This window comes from Suricata suricatta, chromosome 7 (assembly GCF_006229205.1).
Source record: "Suricata suricatta isolate VVHF042 chromosome 7, meerkat_22Aug2017_6uvM2_HiC, whole genome shotgun sequence".
Taxonomy (NCBI): domain Eukaryota; kingdom Metazoa; phylum Chordata; class Mammalia; order Carnivora; family Herpestidae; genus Suricata; species Suricata suricatta.
This window is the reverse complement of record NC_043706.1, coordinates 60,862,520-60,889,938: the sequence shown is the minus strand read 5'-3', so window position 1 is coordinate 60,889,938 and position 27,419 is coordinate 60,862,520. Positions and strand designations below refer to the sequence as shown.

The window sequence follows — 27,419 nt, the reverse complement described above, 5'->3', positions numbered from 1 at the left end:
TCATGGCACTATACTTTTTTCACGTTTTTTTTCCATCAGCCAGCTTTGTGTATTCTAGGTCAGGTCGACAAAGTAATGAGGGAAGGGAAAATTGGGTTGAGAGTTGTAAAAAAAGTTTCTAGCCTAGAAGATGCAAACTAAACACTCATTCTTGAAAATCAGGAAACATGAGATTCTTTACACATTGATCCTTCTGCAGCTATATAATGAGTCAAGGAGAAATGTTAGCTAGCATATGCAGTAGCATCAACTGGTAATATATTGGCATATGCATAGTAGGCATTTGATGAATGTTGAATGTGTGTCGATAATATGGCCAATTAAATCAAAGATCAGTGATGTGGTGGGTGAATTTAGCTTCGCACACATTCATCTTAGGTGAATGTATTAATAATTAGGGATCCCAAATATAGCAGAATAATACAGTCTCTCAAATGGAGCAGAAGAATCAATCAACTAAGAATAGCAAACACTGATATAGGACTTCTTCTGGGCCAGGCATTATACCAGATATTTTATGTGCATTAATTCATTTAATCCCTACAGTGACACTGAGAGGTACATACCATCATTATTTCCAATTCACAGATACAGAAAATGAGGGTTAGAAATTGTTAACCGGCTCAAGGTCACATCACAGCTAAGTGGCAGGGCTAATATTTAACATAGGCAGCTGGACCCAAACTCAGTTCTCATCTACTCTCCTATCTTAACTTGAGAGCAGACTCTCAGCCTCAAATAATTTTGGCCGTAATTTTTTTTTATCATGTTGACTGGGCCTCAGAGTACATGGGTGATCACTCTTCTACGTTCTACTTAACATACTGAAATTGAAAAAAACAAACAAACCGAACTTGTACTTAGCACTTCTTATGAGCCCATGCTGTGATTAGTGCAGGAGGGGAAGACAGAAGCACTGTCTTTAGATGGTAGTCCCACTATGTAGATGAAGGGGGCCCCTCTAGCTATCCTTTGCATCTCCCATCTATCCTGATACATTCTTGCAACCCATGATATGAATATTATGCTTAAATATTCCCCCAAATTCCTTTCAACCCACGGTATTATCAAATTGCACATGATCTTTGTTTGCAGAGGTTGGGAGAGGGGTTAGTCAAAGGATATAAGAAGTGGGGAGCCTTCCAAAAGGGGGCTCTGGAAGACAAAAATAGGGAAGGAAAAATAAACAGGAGAGTGAATAGCATTGTAGGGGTTACATGGCCCAGAACAGGTGGCAGTATGGATGAGAACAGTAAAAATAATAGGATGGAAAAAATTGGGTGAGGGGCACCTGGGTGGCCCAGTGGGTTAAGTGTCTGACTTCGGCTCAGGTCATGATCTCACAGTTTGTGAGTTCGAGCCCCGCGTTGGGCTCTGTGCTGACAGCTAGCTCAGAGCCTGGAGCCTGCTTTGGATTCTGTGTCTCCCTCTCTCTCTGTCCCTCTCCCACACTCTTTCTCTCTCTGTCACAAAAATAAATAAATTTTGAAAAAAAAAATTTTTTTTTAAAGAAAAGAATAAAAATGGGTGAGAATTAGGTCTGCTCTTTCACAGCCTGGTTATCTCCTCACAGCGTATAGCTGTATTACATAAACCCAGAACATAGTCCTTATCCAGGACCCTGATCTTACTGTCAAGCACACCACTAGGGACAGGGCAGGAGGGTTCCGTGCTGCTCCTCCCTCTTAAAACAAAATCAAGAGCACAACTCACTGAACAGAGACTTTGGCCAATAGAAAAGCCTGAACAATATAATTCAGATATACAAAGGATTAATAAACCTATAAAAGTTGCTTCCACATTTTTATATGTTCTAATCTTGCTATAAAATGTCATATCCACAAAGTAGTGCTCCAAATGGGGTCAAGTTTTAGGTTCTACTACCTTATCTGCTGATGAGTATTTATGGTGACATTTTCTTTCTTGTTCTTTTAGTCAGTAGGATAGACTGGGTATCACAGATTCCAGGTTTAATGTAACAGAGATTTTCAGCTAACAGTCTACCCTGAAGGCAATACTTGACACAAAATTCTCCCTGAGGGCTAAAGAAACCTTGAGGCGACAGAAAGAGGACTCCAGTATAGAGTCCTCGGGCAGTCTACTTCTGCCCTTACTGCAGTCAAATGGCAATGGCTCACTGGGTTGTTCTGAACTGGCAAAAAGAAATCACCTCAATGTGGGGATAGTGACTGTAGAGAAACACCATGAATAAAAATGTGGAGAGTGACTCTCTACATACTTTGGAAGACCAATATAGACCCTGGGGTCTTGGAATTGGCTGTCCTGGAGCCACATCTCCAAGAGATATGCTAGTTTCCTATTTTCTATTCTGCTACAGTGCATGGTTGGCAAAGATCCAACAAGAAATTTGTTTCCAAGTTTGGTAAGAGCTGTCAGTCTTACAGACTATCAATCAACTCTGAGGAAGGAGAAGTTAAAGACTTGTTGTAAGTGACAGGTCTCCTGGCACCACATGGTGTTAGTAGACGCTCCAGGGCACTTGAGAGGTCACTTACTCTGAGATCTGCATTTATGAGGACACATCAAGGAGTTGCTTAGATGACCCAGGCCCAGTGGAGAATGGAGGCTAGCTATGGAAGGTATATTAGCCTTGGCTAACACTCTCAGCAACTCCACTAGGGAAAACATTTGAAGAATTATGGAAAGAAAAAATGTCCCAATATCTTGCTCATGAAAGTGGCCTACATGTAGACATACAGAAATCACATCTATATGATGCCTGTCTATCTTTTAGGCAGCTCTGCTTCACTCTACCTGTATTGGGTTGGGAGATACAAGACATCTTGGTTAATGTGATGAGTATACAATTACAGAGCAGCTTTAATGTGCTCATGAACTCCAGGGAGATACACTTGTTCAGAACCCAACTGGGCTCATGTGTAATTATCTGAGAGGTCTATAAACCTGGTATGGGCAGAGATCCTGATGTTTCCCACTTTCTCTCTCTGTCACAAAAGAACCATACCTGGTGTGAAGTGAATTGATGCTGCATTCAATTTGGGAGTATATACTTTCAGCAATACTTTATACCACTTAGAGTTTTATTTTGTTTTATTTTCTAAAATCTTGCTAGAGGTGGAAAACAGTGAAACATCATGAAGCATCATGTCTTATACCGGTGTCATCAAATGCATAGTGTGAAAATGATGAGCTATTTGCATTATCATCACCTTCATAGATTTTGATTTTGGCTACAGATTCCCAAAGTTTGAAAGATAGGAAGAGTAATGTGTTAAAAACCACACTCTTCAGAGTTGGTTTTGGCTGTACTTTTACTTTTCAGTTCATGTAGTACACAGAGTTCAAAGAACTCTACTTTTGCCTCCCACCCTCCTACCCTTCCCTGGTCTTTGGTGTAAGCTCTCTATGCAAGTCAGGACTAAGACCTTTCGATTCAGCTTCATTACACTCTAGTGTTCTGAATCAAAATCTACATGATTCCACAGTAACTCGTTCTCCTCTCCAATCCTTCCTTCTGAACCATTTTCCCTTTTTCCTTTTCTCTAAAAGCATCTCTTAGTTTTTCCTAATTGCTGACTAAGCCTTCTTGAGCCATCTGGATGCCACTTATCTCCATGCACCAGTGCTGTTCAATCTCTTATTAGGATTCACAAATACATATTTTCAGGTTATACACAACTGCCTTCTGGCCCTGTGGGTTTCCAATTAATTTCAGTTACAACCTTTGAAATACCAAAACCTCTGTGAAGAAAGTTGTACTAATCAACTCTCTTTAAAACATGCTAAAAAATAGCTTTGCAGTAAGAACAGATAGAAGGCTTGTTATTGAAAGTCATTTGGGCTAATTTGCAAGAAATATTTTCAGTTTCTAATGGCTGGTAGAAAAAGCAGAGAACAGTAATTATTTTCCCCTTGGTTAAAAATGTATCATTAGGAAGCCTAAACTCATTCATAGGAATGGTAAGATGACGCATATTTCAATATACACTAGTCGCTGAAAAAGCTAATGTTTTCTCTTATACAGTTCCATCTACAATATCATATATAACCTAATATATATAAAGCATATTTACGTTGATTATGTGGGCTTGGGTACCTCTGTCTTTCCAATTGGAATGAAACAAGGAGTTTTAATCTTTTTTATCTGATTATAACTTGGGATGTGGTACATAGTACTTTTCCTCTCTCTGCCAAGTTTTGTCTAACTCAATAGAATTATTATTTCTACAAAAGGGGTGCCTGGGTGGCTCAGTCGGTTGAGTGCCTAACTTAATTGCGGCTCAGGAATGATCCCAGGGTTGTGGGACCAAGCCCCATGTTGGATCCATACTGGGTGTGGAGCCTGCTTAGGATTCTTTCTCTCCCCCCTCCCTCTGTCCCTTCTCTGTGCGTGCATGCACTTTCTCTCTCAAATAAAATTTTAAAAAGATACAAAAAAAATTCTTATTTCTACAAGAAAAAATTTGAGGGGAAAGGCAACGTTGCTTGTCGGTCTTGGTTTCAGTCAGAAATGGTAGTGAAACTAGCAGAAGTCTGCTGCTTCCAAACTCCTAGAAGACAGGGCCAAAAGATTTAGATTAATCTAAGAATCTGGCTAAATAATTGAAAACAAAGCTGCAGTGAGCTCTAGTTAAGTAGAAAAAAAGCGTATGGGTAGATTTTTGACCCAAATTACAACATAGAAAGCTGTATCCTAACTCTGAGAGAAAAATCAATTAAAACTCTTTAGAAACAAAATATTTGGGAAATCAATTCCTCTTTCTTTTAAACACAGAACCTTTATTTATCTTAAATATTTGCTCTAAATGAAATTTTTTTCATTGTCTCTCAGGATTTAATCATGTAAGTTACATGGTTGTATTTTTATAATGGGTTAGTTTTCTAAGAATGCTATGTTTCTGCTACAAATTTTTAGTAAGGAGATATCAACACCTCAGCCCCCACCCCTCAAAATTGCTGAAAACTCTCAAACTACAAAATAATGATTTCTGAAGCCAGGAGAAGACTCACTAAGTGTTAATTCTATGTTTACATTTCAACATAGATATCTCAAGTTCTCTTCTTTGGGATTACAATGGGAAGGTAGACAGACAGGATGTAGTAGGTAAAATTCAAGGTCCTGGAGAGGAGTTCTTATTGGTAAAAATATGTCACCTTCTTCTGGTTTATGCCTAAACTTCATAGAGAAAGTTTGATTTATTTTATTTTATTAAAAAATGTTTGAGCCTGACATAGGGCTCAAACTCACAAACTGTGAGTTCATGACCTGAGTTGAAACCAAGAGCCAAATGCGTAACAGATTGAGCCACCTAGGAGTTCCCAACTCTGTATAATTCTAAATTTGTTTTCATGTATTTTCTTGGATGGCAGGGTAATGTGATTGCAAAACACACTATTTTATTTGATTTTTATAATAACTGAAATGGGTATTATTATATTCTTCATGAGATGAAAAAACTGAGAGATTCCCCCATATCACACAATAAGCAAATGGTAGAACCAAGTCTAAAAGTTGTTCCATTCTAATATATTTTCATGAGTCATTTATTAAATATTTCTTGAGAGCACGTTGAATGGGGCATAGAAGGGAAGAAGTAAGGGGACAGTAACTGGGGAGTTGGGACAGAAGATGGCACCAAAAAAAGGGGGACAGAAAAGGGAGAATCAAGATCCTGAAGGCCAATTCTTTGGTTATACCACCATCAGCCCAGGATTCTTGCTTTCTGGCACATGGTTCTGAGAAATGGAGTTACTTCTTTTGGATTAAGAGTTAGGATTAACTTTGATTATAAGAGGTGAGGACTCAGTGAGAATAAGCTCTGGAAAAACTCCAGCTTCAGGCTAAGCAGGACGTATATCATTTGTTTGGCCAATACACAAAGACACAATCATGAAATTGAAATTGCCCTCATCCTTTTTTTTTTTTTTTTTTACTTTTTTAATGTTTTTATTTATTTTTGAGACACAGAGACAGACAGAGAAAGCAGGGGAGGGTCAGAGAGAGAGGGAGATACAGACTCCGAAGCAGACTTCAGGCTCTGAGCTAGTTGTCAGCACAGAGCCCGATGCGGGGCTCAAACCTACGAACCGTGAGATCATGACCTGAGCCAAAGTCGGATGCTTAACCGACTGAGCCACCCAGGTGCCCCTAAAGTGCCCTCATCCTTAAATAGATGTTTTCATCCCCACTGAATATTGAATATATTGAGGTTTTTTTTTGGATGATAAATATGTCAATGAATATATTTAGGTTAACATTCTTAAATGAAGTTTACTCTGTAAAGACCTGAACAGAGAAAAACAGGAGAGGAGCAAAGCAGATAGAAGAAAACATTACATAAGAATGATAATGCATGAATTGGGGAGAGTATCAACACTTTCCCTTCAGAAATGGTAGGAGCTGGGCGAAATATAAGGGAAAAAAGATGAAATAATAAGCAGATGGCAAAGATAAAATGAACTAATAATAATATTATTAATAAATAAAAATAGTTATGCTTTGAAAGTAGTAACTGTGGCTGGTACATATATTATTGCATTTTGTTCTTACGACAATCCAGTGAGGTAGGCATTATCCTTATTGTACATACACTAAAGGTTAATGATCTTACCCAAGGTTACACACCTAGGAGATAAGAGCAGGCTCCAGGTCAGCCTGACCTCATAGCTTTGATATTTTAACTCTTCCCTTTATCTGCCCCACAGTGAGAGGGATGCCAGATAGGAAAATAAATATCAATTATCTTAAAGCTGGTTAAAAGAATCGAGTAGGGAATTCAATGATAAAACATCACAGAGTCCCTTAACAAGATACAGAATCAGTAAGCGCCAAGCAAACTGAGCTCTGAGACATGCTGTTGACACACATTTTCAAAGATCCGGATGACAAGAAGAGATCAAGAGGAAAGTGACCAGACTGGAAGAAGGGTAAGGAGAAGAGAGAGAAACGACATGCAAACATAAGAAATATTAAAATCATGGAGGGCTTAGATCAGAGAGAGAGAAAGAGAGGGTGATTTCTGGGGGGTGGGAGGGGGAAGTTTGCAATGGTAAACATCATCTTATATAACTTTTTTTAAACGTTTATTTATTCATTTTAGGAGAGCATAAATGCGAGCAGGGGAGTGACAGAGAAAGAAGGAGAGAGAGAGAGTCCCAAGAAAATCAGAGCCTGACAGGGACTGGGGGCTCCATCTCAAGAACGCTGAGATCATGACCTGAGCTGAAATGGAGATCATGACCTTGGCTGAAATCAAGTCGAAGCTTATGCACTGAGCCATTTAGTCACCTCTTAAATAACTTTTGAAATTCAAATGACACCAAATGAGGGATAAAGAGTCGGAGCACTCATGAGATAGAAGAAAAAGAAAATAAAAAATGGTTGTAGTTAGTGCAAAAAAGACCAACCAGGAGAGTAATACTGGTTGGGGATGATTTAGATAGGCTGAAATTCTTATGAGTGTGAAATTGCACTGAAGAACAGTCATGGGAAAGTTGTCACACTTAGTAGAGAAAATGAAATACCCTTTAAATAAGACTACAATAGTGCTATTGTAGTTGTTGTGGAAGAGAAATCTGTGTATTAGCATTCTTGATATCTAAAGGATTAAGTGACACCACAATTCACTTCATCAAAGACATCTTTTGGGGACCTCCTCTAACAAAAGCAATACTTCTGTTAGAAGCCAGCAGCCACATGCTCATTCTTGGTGAATCTCTGGAAATTCTGAACAGCACTGTGATCCATGATCTTCTCTTGCCTCAGCCAGTTTCCCCCACCACAGTGGCAGATACCTGCACCATACTTTGAAAGATCAATAGCTCTTAAGTGTCTCAATCTAAGATATTGCCAGCATCTCTGGTTCAGAAGTTCAGAAGCAGTGTGATTAACAGGTGAGGAATTGCAGCAAAAGCAGCTTCTGGATCTTGAATGGGAATTTTTCACATCTGCCACTTTGGACATTTTTCAAACTCATTCCTCTGTGTCTTCCAGGAAGTGCTCACTTGAGCTGGGTTTGTCTCTTCTGGCCTGCATACTGAGCTGTGTAATTGAGGGAACTCAAGCATAGGCAGTTTATGGTTGTATGAATAAGCAAAATACTCAATATGTGACCTGATTGTTTTCCAAAATTGCACAGTCCCTGGTTTTACTTGTCATTTTGGAACAAGAGTGGGAGGGTGAGACTGTGACAGTGAATGCGCTCAATGGGTATAATTAACCCATTTCATAAAAGCAGATTTTCTAAATTATGCTATGAAGCTCATAAGTTTTTAACACTTTATTTTCCAAGGGAGACAAAAATCATTTTCAAAGGAGCTTATTTTTCCTGATACCGTGAAACAATTCAATCTAATTGGCATAAAGCCCGCTGCATTGTTGATAGTATGGGACATTTTTGACTGATTTCTGTGGCATGATGGTTAGAAAAATAATGATTCCTCCCCTAACACTGCTATTCTGCTTATCCATCCATAAAATGTTTCATACTCATCTCTCCGCAGTATGTCCTGCAAGAGGAAAAATATCATTTGTCAGCTCCCTGCAATATCAGGAGCAGCAGGAATCTTGAGAGTGGCTTGCCACCCCACAGGAACAACATCATTGACCCAGCACAAGGTGATATAAACCACAGGGGTATGAAAACTAGTAAGAATGGAGGTGTGTGAAACAAATTATTTATATCCAGTGGCGTCCCCAAAGCTCACCCCCAGCAAAAACCAGATCTGGAGGATAAGTGTGCCTCCACCCCTTTGTGTGACCTCAGGAATCCCCCTGTATGCCTCCAAACCAGAAGGGAAGCTGGTTGACACAGCCTGCACCTATCAATGCTTTGAGTTTTCGTTTACTGTAATTAAGTGATAACATTTACTCTCTTTAAAAATGCTGGTAGAATGACAACACTTCCTGAGCAGAGAAAATGTGATTTCCAAGGCAAACTGCTGGGACTTAAGATAACCAGGCTGATGGCACTGGCTTATACACTGCCAAGTTACACAGAGGCCGAGAGCACGTGCAAAATTCAAATAGTTGGGGACATTCTGGACAGTCTGGCAAAAAGCAAAATGAACAATCTTTGGGTCCCATTTTGATGTGATTGTAGTCTCTAATTTCAACTCAAACGTGGGGCGCCTGGGTGGCTCAGTCGGTTAAGTGTCCGGCTTCGGCTCAGGTCATGATCTCACAGTTCGTGGGGTTGAGTCCCGTGTCAGGCTCTGTGCTGACAGCTCAGAGCCTGGAGCCTGCTTCAGATTCTGTGTCTCCCTCTCTCTCTCTCTGACCCTCCCCTGCTCATGCTGTCTCTCCTTCTCTCAAAAAAATAAATAAAAACATAAAAAAAGAAAGAAAATGTGTTGCTTCTCTAATCATCTTTGACCCAAACAGTTTTCTACTAGTAGTAGCTGTGCAGAGAAAACCGACTGCATGAAGTTAGCTAAGCCCCTATTTCCCAAGAGTGTTATTGCTAAAATGGAGATAATCTTTTCTTGCCTATTTCACAGAGTTACACAGTGATAAAATTAAATACTTTATGGAGATGATTTTTGTAAATATCATCAAATACAAGCTATGAGATTATTCAGGAAACAAGCCTTCCCTTCTGAATATCTCTCAGTAGACCATCAGAGTTATTAAAACCTTAGTGTTCATCCACCACAAAGAAATGATGCTTAATCCATGTAGTGCCTCAACTAATAACCAGTGTAGTGACATGTAACAAGGACATCACGGTTTTTTCCCATCGTTGCAATACATAATGCCTGTCAATTCAGAAGTCTTAATAGTTGCTTTCAATAACATGATCCAAGTTGAGAAAAGTCAGTGGCTATAAGAAGATAAAATCCTTTTCCTACAGATTGTAGGTGTCATTAGTAAAAAAACATAGGAAGTCAGGAAGTGGCTAATAATGTCCTACTGCTGCTGTTGGTATGGACAGAAAAAGAGAAGTAATTGGGGAATTGAACCCAAGTGCTAGTTTTCAAATTTTCAACCTGAAAACCCCAGCTGCCTCACATGCAAGTCTGTAATCTGTGGCCACACAAGGTGACACTGGAATTTTAGCAATGTGGCAACAGCTGGGACCATGGGACCATGACCGTAAGGGGGGACAAGTGGTAATAAAAATGATTAACTGGCCATGTCTGACTCTATTTTATAGGTTTTATGTGTCTTTATTTTTAAATCTGAGGAAGTCATCTTATTTTTATTAAGAAGTGAAATTACTATTCCCATTGACTCAAATAAATGGTTAGGTTCATTTTCTCTGAAGAGATTGTCATTATAGTACATGGCCTTTAGCCATTTAATAGACCAAAGAGACTGAGGTTCTTTGCTGAAAGGAAAACTGAGACACATGATAAAACCCTGATCAGTTCAAGGTTTCTTAAAGGGATGTTAAGAATATGAACTGGATTCCCATGTAAACAGGATGAGCCTCAAAATGTATATAGTTACATATAGGGTGTTTTAACCAGAAGTTAAATGTTTTAAATCAGATATTTCTTGTCACCCACTTTATTCAGTAGTCCAGAATTTGGGGTACTAATGTGTTTTACAGGGGGGCCTTGCTATATGCTGAAAAGAATAACTTTGCACCTTGAGTTCTTGGTACATAGTAGGTAAAGTTAGAGATGGAAGATCTAAAAACTGGGGGGAGTGATGGATAATGGGGTACAGATGCAGAAAGCCATTAGAACATGAAGTTTTGAGGGCATATATTTTCATTGCTGTGATTACTCATCTGACCCAACTCCAAAACTACCACATAAGAAGCATCAGGTCTAGCTGTGGAGAAAAAGGAAGACTGACTTAGATGTAAAGAGAGTCTCCGTCTTTAATGAAAAATACGGTATCTACTGGATTCAGGCAAGACTGAAATTAAATGGGCTACTGTGAAGTTGATCAGTTTTCTTGTGTTCTCTCGGCGAACAACTCTATTCCCAGGCCACTCAAAGACTAAAAATGATGTTACCTCTAGAATTATCAGTTAGGAAAAGCAATTTTATCGGAGTCAAATAAAAATCTAATCACCTCAGATAAAAATGCACATTCCAAGACTTAAAAAAGGGAGATGTGATGGTTGGCTGTTTTCCTTGCCTCTCATTCCTACCCCATCCCACTCACCTGCTTCTACCCTCACAAGGCCCTACACACTGACGTCATTCACCTCCAAACCTTTTCTGGCACTATTTTTCTCTTAGCTCCTTTATGTTTTTTAAATACATCAAGCACATTCCCACCTCTGAACTCCTCATCTTCCTAGTTGGATCGCTCTTGCTTGCTCTGACCCTAAAATGGGATGCTTCCTCTCAAGTAACATCATCTAAATGCTCAGAGATGCCACCTTGACCAATTTCACTAGAGTAACAACTTTCTCCTAAACCACTCTCACGTTGTCCCGCTTGTTCCGTAAACTGAAATGGCTTTGTCTATCTGTTGACTTGCTTGCTAACCATAGTTACCCCCAATACACAACACAGAGTAAGTTTCTGAAGGCAGGGCTTGTCTGCAGCTTGTTCGTTTGTTGCTATGTATTTTTTATTAAAAAATTTTTAATGTTTATTTATATTTGAGAGACAGAGTGAGAGCAAGAGAGGAGCAGAGAGAAGGAGACAAAATCCGAAACAGGCTCCAGGCTCTGAGCTGTCAGCACAGAGCCTGATGTGGGGCTTAAACTCAAGAACCACAAGATCATGACCTGAGCCAAAGTAAGGTGCTTCACCTACTGAGCCACCCAGGAACCCCACTATGAATTTTTTAAACTACTGTATGCTCAATGTTTATAATAGTGACTCACATGTGATAGATGATCAGTAAGTATTTGTTGAGTAAAAGAATTCAATATTACACCTTAATCTGCACTTCTAACTCTGTATAAGGCAGTATAAATGTAACCTTCAAACTGTGCAATGACCCATGCTTTCAAGGTAAAAGAAGTTCTTCTATGCTGAAGTTAAAACGAAAACAGAAATAACATGGCTGTTTGCTTTAAATCATATTGCTGTTTTAGAAAAGAAGCATGAATTTCATTGAAGTCAGCTCCCAGGAAATGATCACTGTAGAGTTTTATCAGCATTTTACAATACATGGACATTTTAGATATCCATGAGCTAAGGGTTTTTACTTCAAGAGTGTCAAGTTCATATTGAAAGTGACTGTGGATAACATAGCATTTGTTTTTAAAGTACAGGATAAGCATAAATTGCAAAAAAAAAAAAACCCTGAATATAATTTTGAAAATGATGTAGACTTATATTAAAGCCTCAAACACAAAAAATTCCATAGCCTGGACATCGTTTAAGGGCTATGAAGTGACCTTGTTTGCTTAGAGCTTTTCCAGTGGAAACAGTAGAGGGAGCTGCTGCCCCATGTTACAGATTCCTTGCCTTTGTTTTCAACATAAATTGCTATGCACTGAAATGTGACACATTTGAGCCCACTGCTCCATTCTCACACTGCAATAATGAAACAATGCACAAAAACAATGCCAGAAAAAAAATGAAAGGGAATGAAGAACCCTGCCTGTACCAGAAAGAAATAATAACACATTTTAAAATTAATGTGGTTTTTAATAAACACTTTTACAGTGATGATGAATGAGAAGCAAAGTTAATGTCAAATGGGTGGGCTAATACATACTTCCTTTAATGGCTCATTAGTTAAATTCTCCTGCTTTCCCTCCTGCTCCGCCTCATTTCCAGCTGCTTTCCTCTCTTTTCTAAAGGAACTAAAAACCAGAATACTTTGAATAAACGAAGGCATTTCAAGTCTTGAGACTTTCCAAGTCTCATTATCATAACACAAGGCCACTATTTTCCATTGCTTATGCTATGCAGACAACTGGTTTTAAAGAATAAGAGAAATTTTTATTAGAGTGTGAGGGATAGTAATTGAGACTTAGAGAACATCAAGACTAATAAAATGCAACAGCTCAGATCATGGATGAACAAGTCTCACCAGCAAAGAAGAGGCTGTGAATCAGAAAGGAAAAAACACCACTGAATACTTAGACCCTGTAGTTATTATTATCTGACTGTGAGTACCTTTCATATCTAACTCTTCATGAATAAATTTACATATGCAGAATAAGCATTCCTTATCTATGTATGTAGAGCACACGATCTTTTATTTTAGTAAGTCAGTGAGAGAAATTCACATTTTTGTTAACTGGATTTTGGGAAATTTGGAAAAAGGAAAAATGTGCTGGTTCAATTGCAGATTCAAGATAATCTCTTCAATCTACAATACTATAGGTATGAATGGATGTTCAGAATAATAGGAATGGATCTCAGTTACACATACCTAGACCTTTTCATTTACAAGAAACATCTTCACGTACATGGCACTGCTTTCCTTTCTCCGAGCAAGTGTGAGAAGTTGATGAGGCACGTGCTATCATTTCAAATTTATAGAAAAGGAAACGGAGACATGGAAATGTTAAGTGAATTGTCTGAGGACACACTAGTGAGAAGGGCTGGTTCCTCGCTATCTTCTTACACTATCCTGCTGTCCTGAGGCACCGCAGTACTGTGAATTAGCAGAATACCCAACCATGTTCTGTGTATATAATGTTTGAGTAAGGCTGATCCTAGTCAGAGTGTAAACTAGAAGCTTGTCTTTCACACCTGTGAGCCAATGAAATAAAGGCGGGTTTAGACACTAGCTCCTGTGTCTCACTTCTGGCTCCCCCACTTAGGCTTGTATGATCTTGGCTACATTACTGGATATTTCTAAGCATCCTTTATCCTATTATAAAATGGGACAGTTTCTACATCTCATCATAGTTGTGAGGATCACATATGGCATGGACAGTGGAGAACCTATGCAGAGCAAGTACTATATCATAAACTCTCCTGATCCATCTCTCTCTTTTGAACGGTTTCCTCAGGAGTTAGTGTTATTTCCTTTGGGAGATACTTAGTGCTCTCATGTTTCCCTGAAAAACTGCTCTCAAGCATAGTGTATTTGCAGGTATTATCAATCCAAGACATCTCTACTTAATGATTTGCCTCCAATGAAGAGTAGTCACTGAAACAAGATGGTGGAAGTTACTTGTGTGGATTTGAGAACTTTTTCCTTTGCATAGGGAGGATTGGCTCTACCTGTTACCTGGAAATTGGACTAATATTTTACAAAAAATATGTTCCTCTTGTGGCTAACTCTGTTATCCAGTTTAGTTGCTCCTCTATGACAAGCATTTTAATCAAGAATAATCTTAGTAGAGGCAGATTACATGTGTGTAAACTTCAACTAAATCTTCCCCAAAGAGAGTTAACAGTTACTTTAAAATAGGGGAACTAATTGGAGTGATATATATAACTTTGATGAAACACTAATTCATAAACACAATTTAGTAACAGTCTTTCAATAGATCTATTTTTAGTAAATATTCCATTATTACAATATTTTCCCCTAGGAAAGGTATTCTCTGAGGGCGAAAATGGTTGTCCTTTATATGCTGAATGGAAAATTGTGGGAAAATATTCTTCATAAACAACTTATCTTTCTGGTAAAAATGCTTCTTAAGAAAGTGAGAAAATACAAATTTGGCTTCAGAACAAAAAATTGCAAGTAGAAGGACTGGTTAAATATTTTAATTATTTGAGTTGCTGCAGGCCATTAGAGATTTTTCTCAGTTGTATTTTTTTAAATCCTCATTGACATTCCTTTAAATACCAACACTACCTTTGATTTCTGGAACATCTCTAAAACCCCAAAGGGAAAAATATTTTCTTGAAGAAATTGAGCAAAGTGTGCTTGTTATCAAAGGATCCCTGCATCCGTGGTTCTTTTTAGACAATCACATTGATCAGAGTAGTTTTTTCTGCCTAACTTTTCTAGAGGCTAATTGCTCACACATATATGCTAAAATTGCATACTATGCACTCACCTGAGGGATATTACATAGTATTTAATTATTCTTGATAAGAGAGATAAAATTAAGATTTTAAAAATATTTCATATTGTAATGAGACATTCTAACACGTGCTTCAGGAACCTCACATGCAAGCCACTAGGGTGAGTCATACACCATCTCCTACCTCAATTAGAAAGATTTTAGTCTTGACCAACCTTTCCTTCTTTCTCTTATTACCTTCCTTCCTGCTGTGAAGTAGGGTTCATTTCACATAAGGCACAATGCTGTTAATGACAAATAAATGAAAAACAATAACATCTTGATCTAAATATGTCCATAAATAAATGGGGATATCTCTCAAGCTATATATAAACTGTAATAAAATACAAATAGCTCCAGGGAACATCCTAACAGAGATTAAAAAAATATTCTATTGATAATTAAAAAACAGTGAATACTATGATAGCCACAGTGAACCTTGTGTGTGCTCAACAACCCAACCCTCCCACACCTGCCCCTCAAAGGGACCCATCAATGAAATCTGGCCACGGGATTCTCCACTTAGAACTCCTCACGCGTTTTCGTAGCTTCATGTGAGGTTCACCAGGACCCTGCCAGGGCCTGACTGGCCAGCGCTGGCCTAGTGCACCAGATCTCAGAGAACTGCAGCGCTCTGTGCTTTGCCTCTGGCTGATTTCCTCTGTCAGCAATACTCAGTTGCTCTCTCTCCTCTCCTTCTATTTGTTTTGCTGGACAATTCCTGTTCAACTCTTTTTTCAACAGTTTTATTGAGGTATAACGGATACATAAAGAACTGACCATAGTTAAAGTGTACAATTCAATGAGGTTAGACAAATGAAAACACCTGTGATACTATCACCACAATCAAGGTAATCAATATATCCAACATTTCCCAGAGTTTCCTTGGGTCCCTTAGGTGCTTTTGCTTGTTTGTTTGTTGTTGTTGTTGTTTCTGTGGTAAGAACATCCACCATGAGCTCCACATACACCGTTGGCAGACTTCTCAACGCACGATACTGTGTGCCATACTCTACGGCACGATGCTGCACAGCGGATCTCGAGAACTTACTCATCTGGCATAACCGAAACTTTGCACCCATTGAATAGCAACTCTCATTTCCCCCGGCCCCCCGCAACCTCTGCTGTGTTCTCTGCTTCTCCGATTTGACTACTGTAAGTACCTTAGATAAGTGGGACAGTGCAGTCTCTGCCCTTCGGTGACTGGCTTATTGCACTTAGCATAATGTCCTCCGGGTTCATTCATGCCGTAACTGGAAGGAATTCCTTCTTTTTCTTAAGGTTTGATTTTTATGTCCCAGTTGTCAATTCCTAAAGGAAACCATCTCTACCATTATCTTTTCTAATTCTCTCTCTTTGTTCATATTTCTGTAAACTAAACTTGAATCTGCAAAGGGCAAGGACAATACATTTTTCCTGTCTGCAAGCCCAGCTCTGAACAGAGTATTAGGTACATGGAAGGTGTTAAATAATGTTTGTGAACTGGTGAAGCAATGAAAATTAGGGGCAAGTTGATTTTTTTTGGTAAGCTTGTTTTCTTAAGATATGAATTAATATAATCTTGAAAGGACTGTTTTTGAAGGACTCTGCTCATTTCTAACCATTTGGGAAACAACAAACCTCTTCCTAAAATCCACTCTGTTCAAAAAAATTAAATATGAAGGTAGCATAGAAATACGTAGGGAGCCTATTACTTCACCTTCCTTTTCAATGCTGCCCTTGGCTAAGTCCTGTAAGTATGAGTAGGGGCCTCATGAGATTTTCTGCAGCTTGTATGCAGGTCATCCATTCAACCTATCATCTGAACAACTTCAAAAAAATCCAAAAGGTAAAATAAAGTGTATCCTCACCTAAAGTTTTGATAATACTTGCATTAGAGAAAAGATATTTTAGTCAACTGGAACCCCAGAATCAAAAAGACAAAGAATTTCCATAAATCACCATTCTTAAACAGAAAATGAGCTGTGTCATACTTTTTCTGTAAAACAAAGGCTGATCTATAAATAAAACCCCTTTTTTTCATAGATTTTATTTTTGTAGTTGGTACTTCACAGTATTTTATAATAATCAATATTTTGTTATATTACAAAAGATAATAAGCCACTATTCTTTTAAATAGCTGTGTACTCAGGATTTAACAAACACTGTATCAGACTGATGGCTGAGTTTAAATTCTAAATCCAATACTTGAAATAAAAGAAGTACCTCTCTTCCCCAAACACTCTGGCAATAAACTAAAACTGGTGAAATTGAATATTAAAAATTCTTTCATATAGTCACATATTTCTTAATCTTCTAAATTCTTTCGTAAAGTCAGTTGATCTATAGTTGAGAACTCATTTCAGGACTTGGGGTAATCTTCTTTCCTAGACAGTTGGCAGGCTTGTCACAAAAGCCTTCATCATTCAAATTCCTCCTTTGAGACAACAATTACCCAGTTTTAAAAGCAGTGTCATATGTTTAGAAAGCTACATGAAGGTCTAATCTTGCCTGTTAGCATTTAACAGCTTTTCTTCTTCATAGCACAAGACAATTATTACAAATCTCACAATGCATTCTCTGTTTTGCCAGAAAATTTGGAATAAAAATCAACAAAGCTAATTCCTTTAAAGACTGGATTCCCAGCTTCCAATTTATGCCTCTTTTATTCCCCTCACTTGCTTTTATAATCAGCGACACCAGTACATTGCTACTAGAACAATGCACTTGAATGGCTAAAGTGAACGAAATGAAAGCAATGGCAGGACAGCAGCCATGTTCATTTTTGGGCACAGCCACCCATCACCACATCCTAGGAAATTCCCAAGGTGCTAGATCTAGGGCCCTCTAGTGGTGGTGAGGGGTGGTCCTGGTCTTTAAAAAGCCACTTCTGTTATGGGTTTTTTTCTTACCTTCAAAATATATCCATTTGTTTACCCATTCATTAAGGAATTAATCATAATTAATAATAACATGCTACATGACAGAAGCTATGCTAGGCAGTGGTGATAAAATAGAGGTTCAAAAAACCTGCAGTGTAGCAGGCAGACAAAGAAAATAATAGTAGGAAGCCGTGTGCCATGTGCTAGGTGAGTGCAGGAGGTATACGATTACAAGGATCATGGAAAGGACACTCCACAGACTGAGAGTACTGACAAAAGCCATGCAGGAAAGCTGCTGTTGACATGAGTCATGAAGACAGAGAGAAGTGTACTTAGGCCTCCAGGAGAACCTGCACAAAGCACGGCATTTGTGAGATAGGAAGGGAAGATTACAAATGAAGGAAGGGCACAGAGAAGGACAGGCAAAGAGAGAAAAAAGGCAAACTAAGAAGGACCCAGAATGATATGCAGAAGATGCAGAATCCATCTTGAAGGAGAAGGAAGCTATTAGGATTTCAAGCCAAAGGGCTACATAGTCTGAATTCTCATTTAGCAATATTACTCCACTTGTCGAAGGCAGAGGCGAGGAGCCCCCGCTCTGAGGCGGTTACAAAAATACAGATACAAACTGATGAGAGCCTAAACTAAGGCTGTGGCAATGAGGAAAGAGAGGAGGAAATGGATTCATGAGCTACTGGGATATAGAATTGACATTATTTAAGAACCGTTTGGATATGGAGGATAAGGGAGAGAGAAAAAAAACCCTGAATTATTTCTAGAGTTTAGTTTGGGACATGCTACTTCTATAACAAGTAGGAGACCTCCAAGTGGAGAAACCGAGCAGGTTGGAACGTATGAGCCTGGAACTCAGGAGGAATGTCGGGGTTGAGATAAAAAACTAGGAATCTTTAACACAAGCAACATACAGATAAGAGAGGAGGGAATGTGGTTAATGAAGGAGACAAAAAAGGATGGCCCGAGAGGTAGGAGAAAAAAATCAATGTCACTAAGTCAAGAGAACGGGGAGTTTCAAGAAGAGAACAGTTACAGGTGTAAATTCCTGAAAGGCAGTGAAATAAGATTAAGCCTGGCAAGTGCTCGGGAAATCTCATGCCCCAGAGGTTACTGGTGACCACAGAGTCTCAGTGGAGTAGCCTGGACACAAATCAGACTCTAATGGGCTGAAGAGTTGGCAGAACCACAAGAAATGGAATACAATTTCAAGAGGTTTGTGATAAAGAATAATATCCGCTAATAGGCTGGAAGATATTAATTGTTTTCTTCCGCAACAGCATTCTACAAAATTCTACTAAGAAAACAGTTGTATCAAGAAAAGAGGACATGCTTCCCTAGATACCTAAGTCACTCCCAGCCTGATGTTAAGAAGCTGAGGAGATGGAGCCGGGTAGATTCCAATCAGGACGCATCCTGGAGACTTGGCTTAGGGTGCTCACGCACGCAGTACAACTGTTCTTGCCCATGTAATGAAGAAGTGAGTGGGGTGTACAGACAGCTACTAGTCTCCCTTACCTCAGGGTTTGTGAGGTATAAGGAGGATAACCATTTTAAACAGTAGGAAGATAGAAATTAGCTACAGGGGAGTAAAATAACCCACACACAGAATAACACACAGAAATAAAGAGGGGCTTTCCTAAGGAACACTCATCCTACTGTTTACTCACGGGTGGTCCTGGGGGGCCTGGTTTTCCTGGAGGACCTGTTTTTCCTCGTCTTCCCTAGAAACCAAAGAGAAATAGACAATAAACACTTGTGATTCCTTTGTATTTTAAGATGAGACAATATTAAATGGCAACTTTAAAGACAGTAAAAATCAACTAACTGAGGGTTAAAAAATAATTTCAAGTCTATGTCGCCTTTAAACACCAACAAAATCTAAAAGCTATGGGCTAAATCTTAATGACCAAGGTGAGAAAAGTAGTGCTTGGAATGAACAAACCTTAACTTATCAGCAGTCCTTTAAATGCTGCCTAGTTACTCTCGTCAAGTAATAGTATCTGAAAGATGGTCTAAGACTGGCATTTTATCTGATGCTTCTGTGGTTTCAGATGCAATCAAACCTGCAATACTCATGGTAAACTGGTGTTCCTCAAAGAATAGTCTGAATTATAATTTAAAACTTTTTTTTGAATGTTTAGTTTTGAGAGAGAGAGAGAGAGAGAGAGAGAGAGAGAAAGAGAATGAGAGTGGGGGAGGGACAGAGAGAGGAAGACACAGAATCCAAAGCTGGCTCCAGGCTCTGAGCTGTCAAGACAAAGCCTGATACGAGACTTGCTCCCACAAACTGCGAGATCATGACCTGAGCCAAAGCTGGACTGAGCCATCCAAGTGTCCCTCTGAATTGTAATTCTATAGGAGTAATCTGAGGGTGAGACTGGGTGTTACAAATGCATATTACAAAAGCATCCTAGACTTACTGGCTTAGAATCTTTGGGGAAGGAAACCATGAATCTGCCTTTTAAAACCATTTCAGGTCATTCTTATGCTCAATGAAGCATGAAAAGCACTACCCTAAGACATACCATAATCCTATGTAGTGTATAAAGCACGTTTACTAGCTCTTCTACTCCTTTTGGATGGATATTTTTTAAGTAAACTAAAATAAAGACCCCTTGTTCATTAATCATTATCATAATGGAATATTAACTTTCCCAAGTTCACAACTAGCTAAATTCCAATTGCAAGAGTTAGAAAAATGAGACTGTGATAACATCTCTAGGTAACTGTGTATCTAATATCACTTAAAAGACAGTTTTTATAAATTTTTAAATTTGTTTCCCTTTCTAATAAAGGGAAGTAAGCTTAGGTATTAAACCATACATTCTGAATGAGAAGCATTTCTGAGCGTGTTTTATAAATATGGTCACTCTATTTCATTGTCCTGATTATTTTATTATCATACTGGTAGCATATTAATACACATTAAGACTTGTCACTACTGAAAAAGTAAAAGTATTGGGTTAATCTTTCAAGTTTGAGGGGAGGAGGAAGAACTGTAAACATAAACACAGAAGGCCCATTTCATCCACTAATTTTCTTGGCTTGAAAGTGTCAGACAAAGTAGTTTTCTCTCTCTGGTTTTCCTTCATGCTTAGAGTGGGGTAGGAAGTCCAATGCCTGTTAAACCAGCAGAGTAAGTTTTGGGAGGTAAGTAAGCACAAACCACACTGTCAGTGGGCAGGAAATGCTTGCACTGCTGTTGAAGGTGAATTAAATGCACAGCATCAGGAATTCATATAAAAACAGCTGTTTTTATAAACAATCCTAGTTAAAGTCTATGGAACAAATTTTTTAAAATTTTATTAAAAACAAATATAATTAGTGATGTTTTCATGTTTCTGTTTCGCATTTCTGTTTCAGAGATCTGAACCTGGGAGTTCCTTTGGGGAATTATAACATTGGAATGAATATATAATTTAATAGTCTGTATACTTAATAAAAGTTATACACATGTACACCATTTTCTGGTCTTGTAGTTTACACATTCTGAAAATCAATATATTGGGTCTTTCAGTAAATGTAAGTCAATTAGACCCTGAGGACTAATCAATGATAAAAAGTTTACTTAGAAAGTGGAAGCACTGTAGTTTATTTATTCACAAGAGCACAAAGAAACAAAATCAATGGCATCGAATTGGGTGATTGGTTCTTTCTTTTAGGTTGAGGTAAGTTAAAACCATAGGATCAACTTCTATGTGCATTCTCCTTCCGTTAAAGGAGAGATGTATATTGATCCCTGCAGGAAGTAGGGAAAATGAGGCTGACTATTGATCAACTTTTATCACAGAGTTAATGTTTAAGGCAAACCAAATATCAGATATTGTAACATAACATTGGCATGTTTCAGGATGAGGAGTGAAAACATTCACGATTCAGTATGGTATGGGCAAGCACCCAAATTCTTGCATATCGCTGCTAGTTAATGTGATCATTCAAGTCAGCCTTGCAATTGTCAGAGTGCACTGATGCGCATTCTGAAAGAGTACAGGGGAATCCTGCTTTTGCTCTTGTATCCTTGCTAAGAGTGGATATGCAGGTAAAATATTTTTCAGGGCTGTTAAATTCCTGGAACATATTGTGTGCAGGAGATAGCTTCAGTTGACACGTATTTTCTGTTTATATGTGACTTGTAGGCTTGATTTTCTAGAACACCCTAATACAGATTTGAATACTTTTTAAGGATTTTCTTTATAAAGAAGCACAGGCCCTATTTTGTTAGCCATACAGCTAAATATGCCTTATATATATTTGGACCTAAGACTTTAGCTTAAATCTTAAGTTTCAGTGACCTGTAGAGGGGATCTGACAGGACAGAGTGGGGGAGGGGGAGGTGAATAGATGAAAACCTGGTGGAAGTTCCAGAAGGTGATGTCTCTCGGAGTGGTCTTGAACTACTGGATTGACAGATTGTGGCCCTGCTCCCAGACATCATCTTTCTTCTCTCCAAGGAGCCCCACAGATTAACTCCTTTGTCTTCTTTACCCTCATTCAAGGCCTCCCGCTGCACGGAACAGTCTCACCTTCAGCCATTCCTCCAAAACATCTTTGGTATTTTCACTTAAAAACAGGGAAAGGCAAAAGCCTACCTAACACATAACAGTAGATTTTTGGTAGGGTGCATTTTATTATGTAAGCCTGGGTAGTTTGGGGGAATATTTTATTATTTATAATATATGCCAAGACAGCAGGCATAAACTACAATTCTCAGCCTAGAACTAACATCAGATTCCTCCAGTTTTTCTGAGGAGAGTGTAATCTATGAATCTCTGCTTTTTCCTCACAGGACTCCAGGGGATTGTGTGGGGATGCCTGGGGCCAGGGCTGAGGGCTGCTGCTGGTAGGGGTGACGCGATGGGAGGAATGGTGGTCTCATGGTTGTTCCCACTTGTGCCTCCTTCTATTTCAGTGCCTTCACTGCAGGGCTTACTCTAGAACCCACTGCAAAGTTAAGACAAAAAGTGGAGACTTGGATGAGGGTGGGGATGCAAATCCCGGCAGATAACAGACAAATGCTGACCTGGGGTAACCTTCCTGGTTAGGATGCCTACTCCCAGGTGGCCATTTGTTCAGAAGCAATTTTGATAAATTGGAATCTGGCTGAATCTCCAATTGCATGGGGACCTACTGTTCCAGCATAATCACAATTGGGCTAATCCAACACTTTTCTGAAAAGTGGAGCATAAAGCACAAAGCACAGATTCACCGTATCAGGTTGCCCTGGAAACCTCAAAGTGCTCAACATGTAAGTTCCCTGTTCAGTAATAGTGGAAAGGTTATTAGACAGCAGTTTAGATATTTGTCTAATGATTTAAGCTCAGTGGTGTTCCAACCTGATTGTGCCTCAGCATCATCAGGAGGGCTAGTTACAACAGATCAATATGTGAAGAAAAGGGAACCCTTGTACACTGTTGGTGGAAATGTACGCTGGCAGCCACTATGGAAAACAGTATGGAGTCCCTCAAAAAAGTAAAAATAGAAATACCGTACTGATTCCACATTCCTTATTTATCTAAGGAAAACACACTAATCTGAAGAGATATATGCACCCGTATATCTATGGCAGCATTATTCACAATAGCTAAGGTATGGAAGAAACCTACGTGTCCATCAATAGATGAAGGATAAAGAAGATATTGGGTGGCTCAGTTGGTTAAGCGTCTGACTTTGGCTCAGGTCACAATCTCGCAATTTGGGAGTTCGAGCCCTGTGTTGGGTTCTGTGCTAACAGCTCAGAGTCCGGAGCCTGCTGTAGATTCTGTGTCTCCTTCTCTCTCTGTCCCTCCCCCACTTGTCCTCTGTCTCTCTCTGTCTCTCAAAAATAAATAAATGTAAAAAAAAATAAAAAAAGAAGATATTACACACACACATGCACACACAATATTAGCCATAAAAAATGAATGAAATCTTGCCATTTGCAACAACATGGATAGACCTAGAGGGTATTATGCTAAGTGAAATAAGTCAGAGAAATACAAATACCATATGATTTCCCTGATATGTGGAATCTAAAAATCAAAACAAACGAACAAACAAAATAGAAAAAATACTCCAAAATACAGAGAATAAACTGGTGGTTGCCAGAGGGGAGGGAGGTAGGAGAATGGGTGAAAGAGATGGGAGATTAAGAAGTACAAACTTCCAGGTATAAAGTAAAGAAATCATGGGGATGTAAAGTACAGCAAAGAGATCAAAGTTGATAGAATTATAGTAATTTTGTATGGTAACAGATGGTGGCTAGACTTACTATGACGATTATTTTGTAATGTGTATAAATGTTGAATCACTATGTTGCATTCCTGAAACTACTATAGTATTGTATGTCAACTATACTTTAAAAAGAAACAACAGATTTGTGTCCCCACTTACAAAGTTTTTGATTCACTATGGGCAGGGACTGAGAATTCTCATTTCTAACCAAGTTCCTAGTAATGTTGATGTTGCTGGACTTTAGGCCATACTTTGAGAACCCCTACTTTAAGCCTCAAGCTCTTATTCATATTTAAAGTTAGGAAATCATTGGGGTGCCTGGGTGGCTCAGTCGGTTAAGTGTCTGATTTGGGCTCAGGTCATGATCTTGCAGTTTGTGAGTTCAAGACCCACATCAGGCTCTGTGCTGACAGCCTGGAGCCTGCTTCTGGTTCTGTGTCTCGCTCTCTCTCTTCCCCTCCCCTGTCTTTCTCTCTCAAAAATAAATAAATGTTAAAAAATAAGATAAAGTTAGGCAATTATGTAGAGTCTCTAATGTCTTGTAAATCTCATAGTTTAGACCAAAAGAGCTTAATTGATTTTGTGATTTTGTGAAACTTTGAGGATAAAAAGGCCGTTGTCAAATTCAAGTGCACCTGGATTGGAATCTTGGCTTTTTCTCTTAAGGAATTGTTTTTTGGTGTATGTCAAGATTTTATTGCTGTAAAATTAATGCTTATACTTTGGAGCAGGTTTGCTAGGCACAAAAAAATCATATGTAAATTCCTACTATATATAAATACCCATTATGATAGCTTTGTTTCAAAACATGGAAAATACATGTTAGCAGGGATATGAAAAAATTGGAACACTTATTCACTCTTGGTGAGATTGACAATTTTGCAACTGCTATGGAAAACACTATGCAGATTCTTAAAAAAATTATAAGCAGGACTATCATATGATCTAGAAATCCCACTTCTGGGTATATATCCCAAAGAATTAAAAGCAGGGTCTTGAAGAGATATTTGCACACCCATGTTCATATCAGCACTATTCAGGATAACCATGAGGTGGAACCAATTCAGATGTCCAATAACAGATGAATGGATAAACAAAATGTGGTATATACATACAGTGGAATATTATTTAGTCTTAAAAAGGAAGGAAATTCTGACACAGGCTACAACACGAATGAATCTTGATGACATGCTAATTGAAACAAGCATAGTCATATAAGTCATTAAACAAAAATACTGTATGATTAATATATACACTATTTATATGAGGTACCCAGAGTAGTCAAATTTATAGAAACAGAAAGCAGAGTGGTTACCAGGGGTTTGGGGAAGAGAACAGAGGGGAGTTGTTGTTTAATGAATACAGAGTTTTATTTTTGCAAGATGAAAAAGTTCTGGAAATCTATTGAATGTGAATATATTTAACATTACAGAACGGTACACTTGAAAATGGTTAAGATGGCATATTTTATGTGATACATATTTTTCCACAATTAAAAACAAGAACAATATTCTTGACATGACATCCAATACATAGTGGTAATAATAACATTAGTTCCCTTTCCTCCTGCCCTTCTACCATCCTTTGCCCAATTCTCTACTTTTTCTCATTTAAAAATGTTTAATAATATGCAGTATCAAGCAAACCTTCTAAAACATGTATTGTGCATGAATTAAAAAGTGTAACCAATTCTTAACTATGCATATGGTATTTTTTTCACCTAAAATAACAATCAAGTTGCACTGACTAAGCATAGAAATATAAAAATCAAATTGTGAGGTATTCATACAATGGAATACTATATAGCAACAAAAATGAATGGAATACAACTACATGCAACTATATAAGTGACTCTTGCAAACATAAAAGGAATAAATGCAGTCAAAAATTTTACCATGCTGTTATAAGTTATTATAGGTTACGGCTGTGGAAACCAGGAGTGACTGAAAGAGAGAATTAGAGGGATTTTATGGTGTTGGTGATGCTCATGTTCTATTTCCTGAAACTGTGTGACGGTTACATAGGTGTTCTCAAGTTTTAAAAAACTTTTTATGTTTTTAGGTATTTTTGAGAGAAACAGCATGAGCAGCGGGGAGAGAGGGAAACAAAGGATCCGAAGTGGGCTCTGCACTGATAGCAGAGAGCCCGATGTGAGGCTCAAACCCACCAGCTATGAGATCATGCCCTGAGCCAAATCGGATGCTTAGTCAGCCAAGTCACCCCAGAGCCCTGGGTGTGCTCAATTTTTGTAAAATCACCACGCTGTATATCCATGTGATACATGTGTTTTTCTGAATGTATATTACAATAATTTTTAAAAAGTGAAACCATATTGCAATAACAGAATGATTTTATCTGAGTTATTTAATGACTTCAGCCATCTGCATTTGCTGTGTGCAAGGCCACAGAGGGTCACTATCTCCAGGAAGAAAAAAAACCAAGGCTACTTAAATAAATGACATCTACAAATCTCAACAGTTAAAAATAACCTGATGCTTCCAGGATGACTTGCAGTATGAGAGCACGTGTATCTTAAATTAGTCACTTGATTTATAAACACTTGGCCGTGCAGAAGCATTACGAAGAGAAAGAATGCAAATAATGGACTACTGGTACTTATCTGACAGATGGTTTTTGCTGTTGATGAGGATGATGATGATGAAGACAAGGCTATAGCAGTAATCGGACTTAAATAAAGGATGGTATGCAGACCTCAAGCCCACAGAGGAGACATATGTGAAAGCAGTCTCTCTAAATTGCCAGATCTGGCTAATACAGCTGGCTCCTCTCAAATATTTCCCTGTCCCATGTGTGTATTTAGCACACTCTTAGGCATCAGCTCGGCCTGAACAAGGTATCAAGAAAATGTCAAGGAAGAGGAGACAGGACCTTGACTGGCACCCACAACTGTGAATGAGGTGTTAATTACACAGGAAAACATTACAGACTATTTGGGAAGTTTAGTTTTCTTTTTTTACATTGTGAGCGGAAATAAGATTTATGACTGATGTAAAAAGTTATCACATTTTGAAATCAATGATATGTGGGGAAAAAGGAGGATGGGATACTTATGTGAGCAATGAATAGTATCCTAAATGCATTTTATTTCTAAACAGATATTTAAAATATATATCTATGACAGCAACGACCCTACTCATAAAGGTCTCATTATTTCAGGGATCAGACAAGTGGCTCTTGTAAGGACATGGGAAGAGGATGTAATTCAGCATGGACAAACGATTTGAAATAGGTTTAGAGCTCAGGAAAGATGAGTCTGTACTATGTTGCCATTCTTAATGTATTCTCAATATTGTTTTTCTTCTTTAGGGTGGGATCTCAAAATTTCTAAATCATTCCATGATTTCCCCATCTTTCTGTCCCCTGTACATGCTTTGAGTAACTCCAATGCCTTTTCAAAACAAGTTAGAAATATGACAATATAATCTAACACTCCTCAACT

At 38.4% G+C, this 27,419-nt stretch overlaps 1 protein-coding gene across 1 annotated transcript in view; it reads right to left on the bottom strand.

Annotated features, from left to right (window-relative positions):
* COL19A1 (collagen type XIX alpha 1 chain) overlaps window positions 1–27,419 on the bottom strand; it is a 309,028-nt gene that overhangs the window by 78,379 nt on the left and 203,230 nt on the right. Inside the window, exon 16 of the mRNA XM_029943181.1 lies at window positions 19,417–19,470. Within this exon, the coding sequence (XP_029799041.1) occupies window positions 19,417–19,470 (54 nt within the window). The remainder of the gene's footprint in view (window positions 1–19,416; window positions 19,471–27,419) is intronic.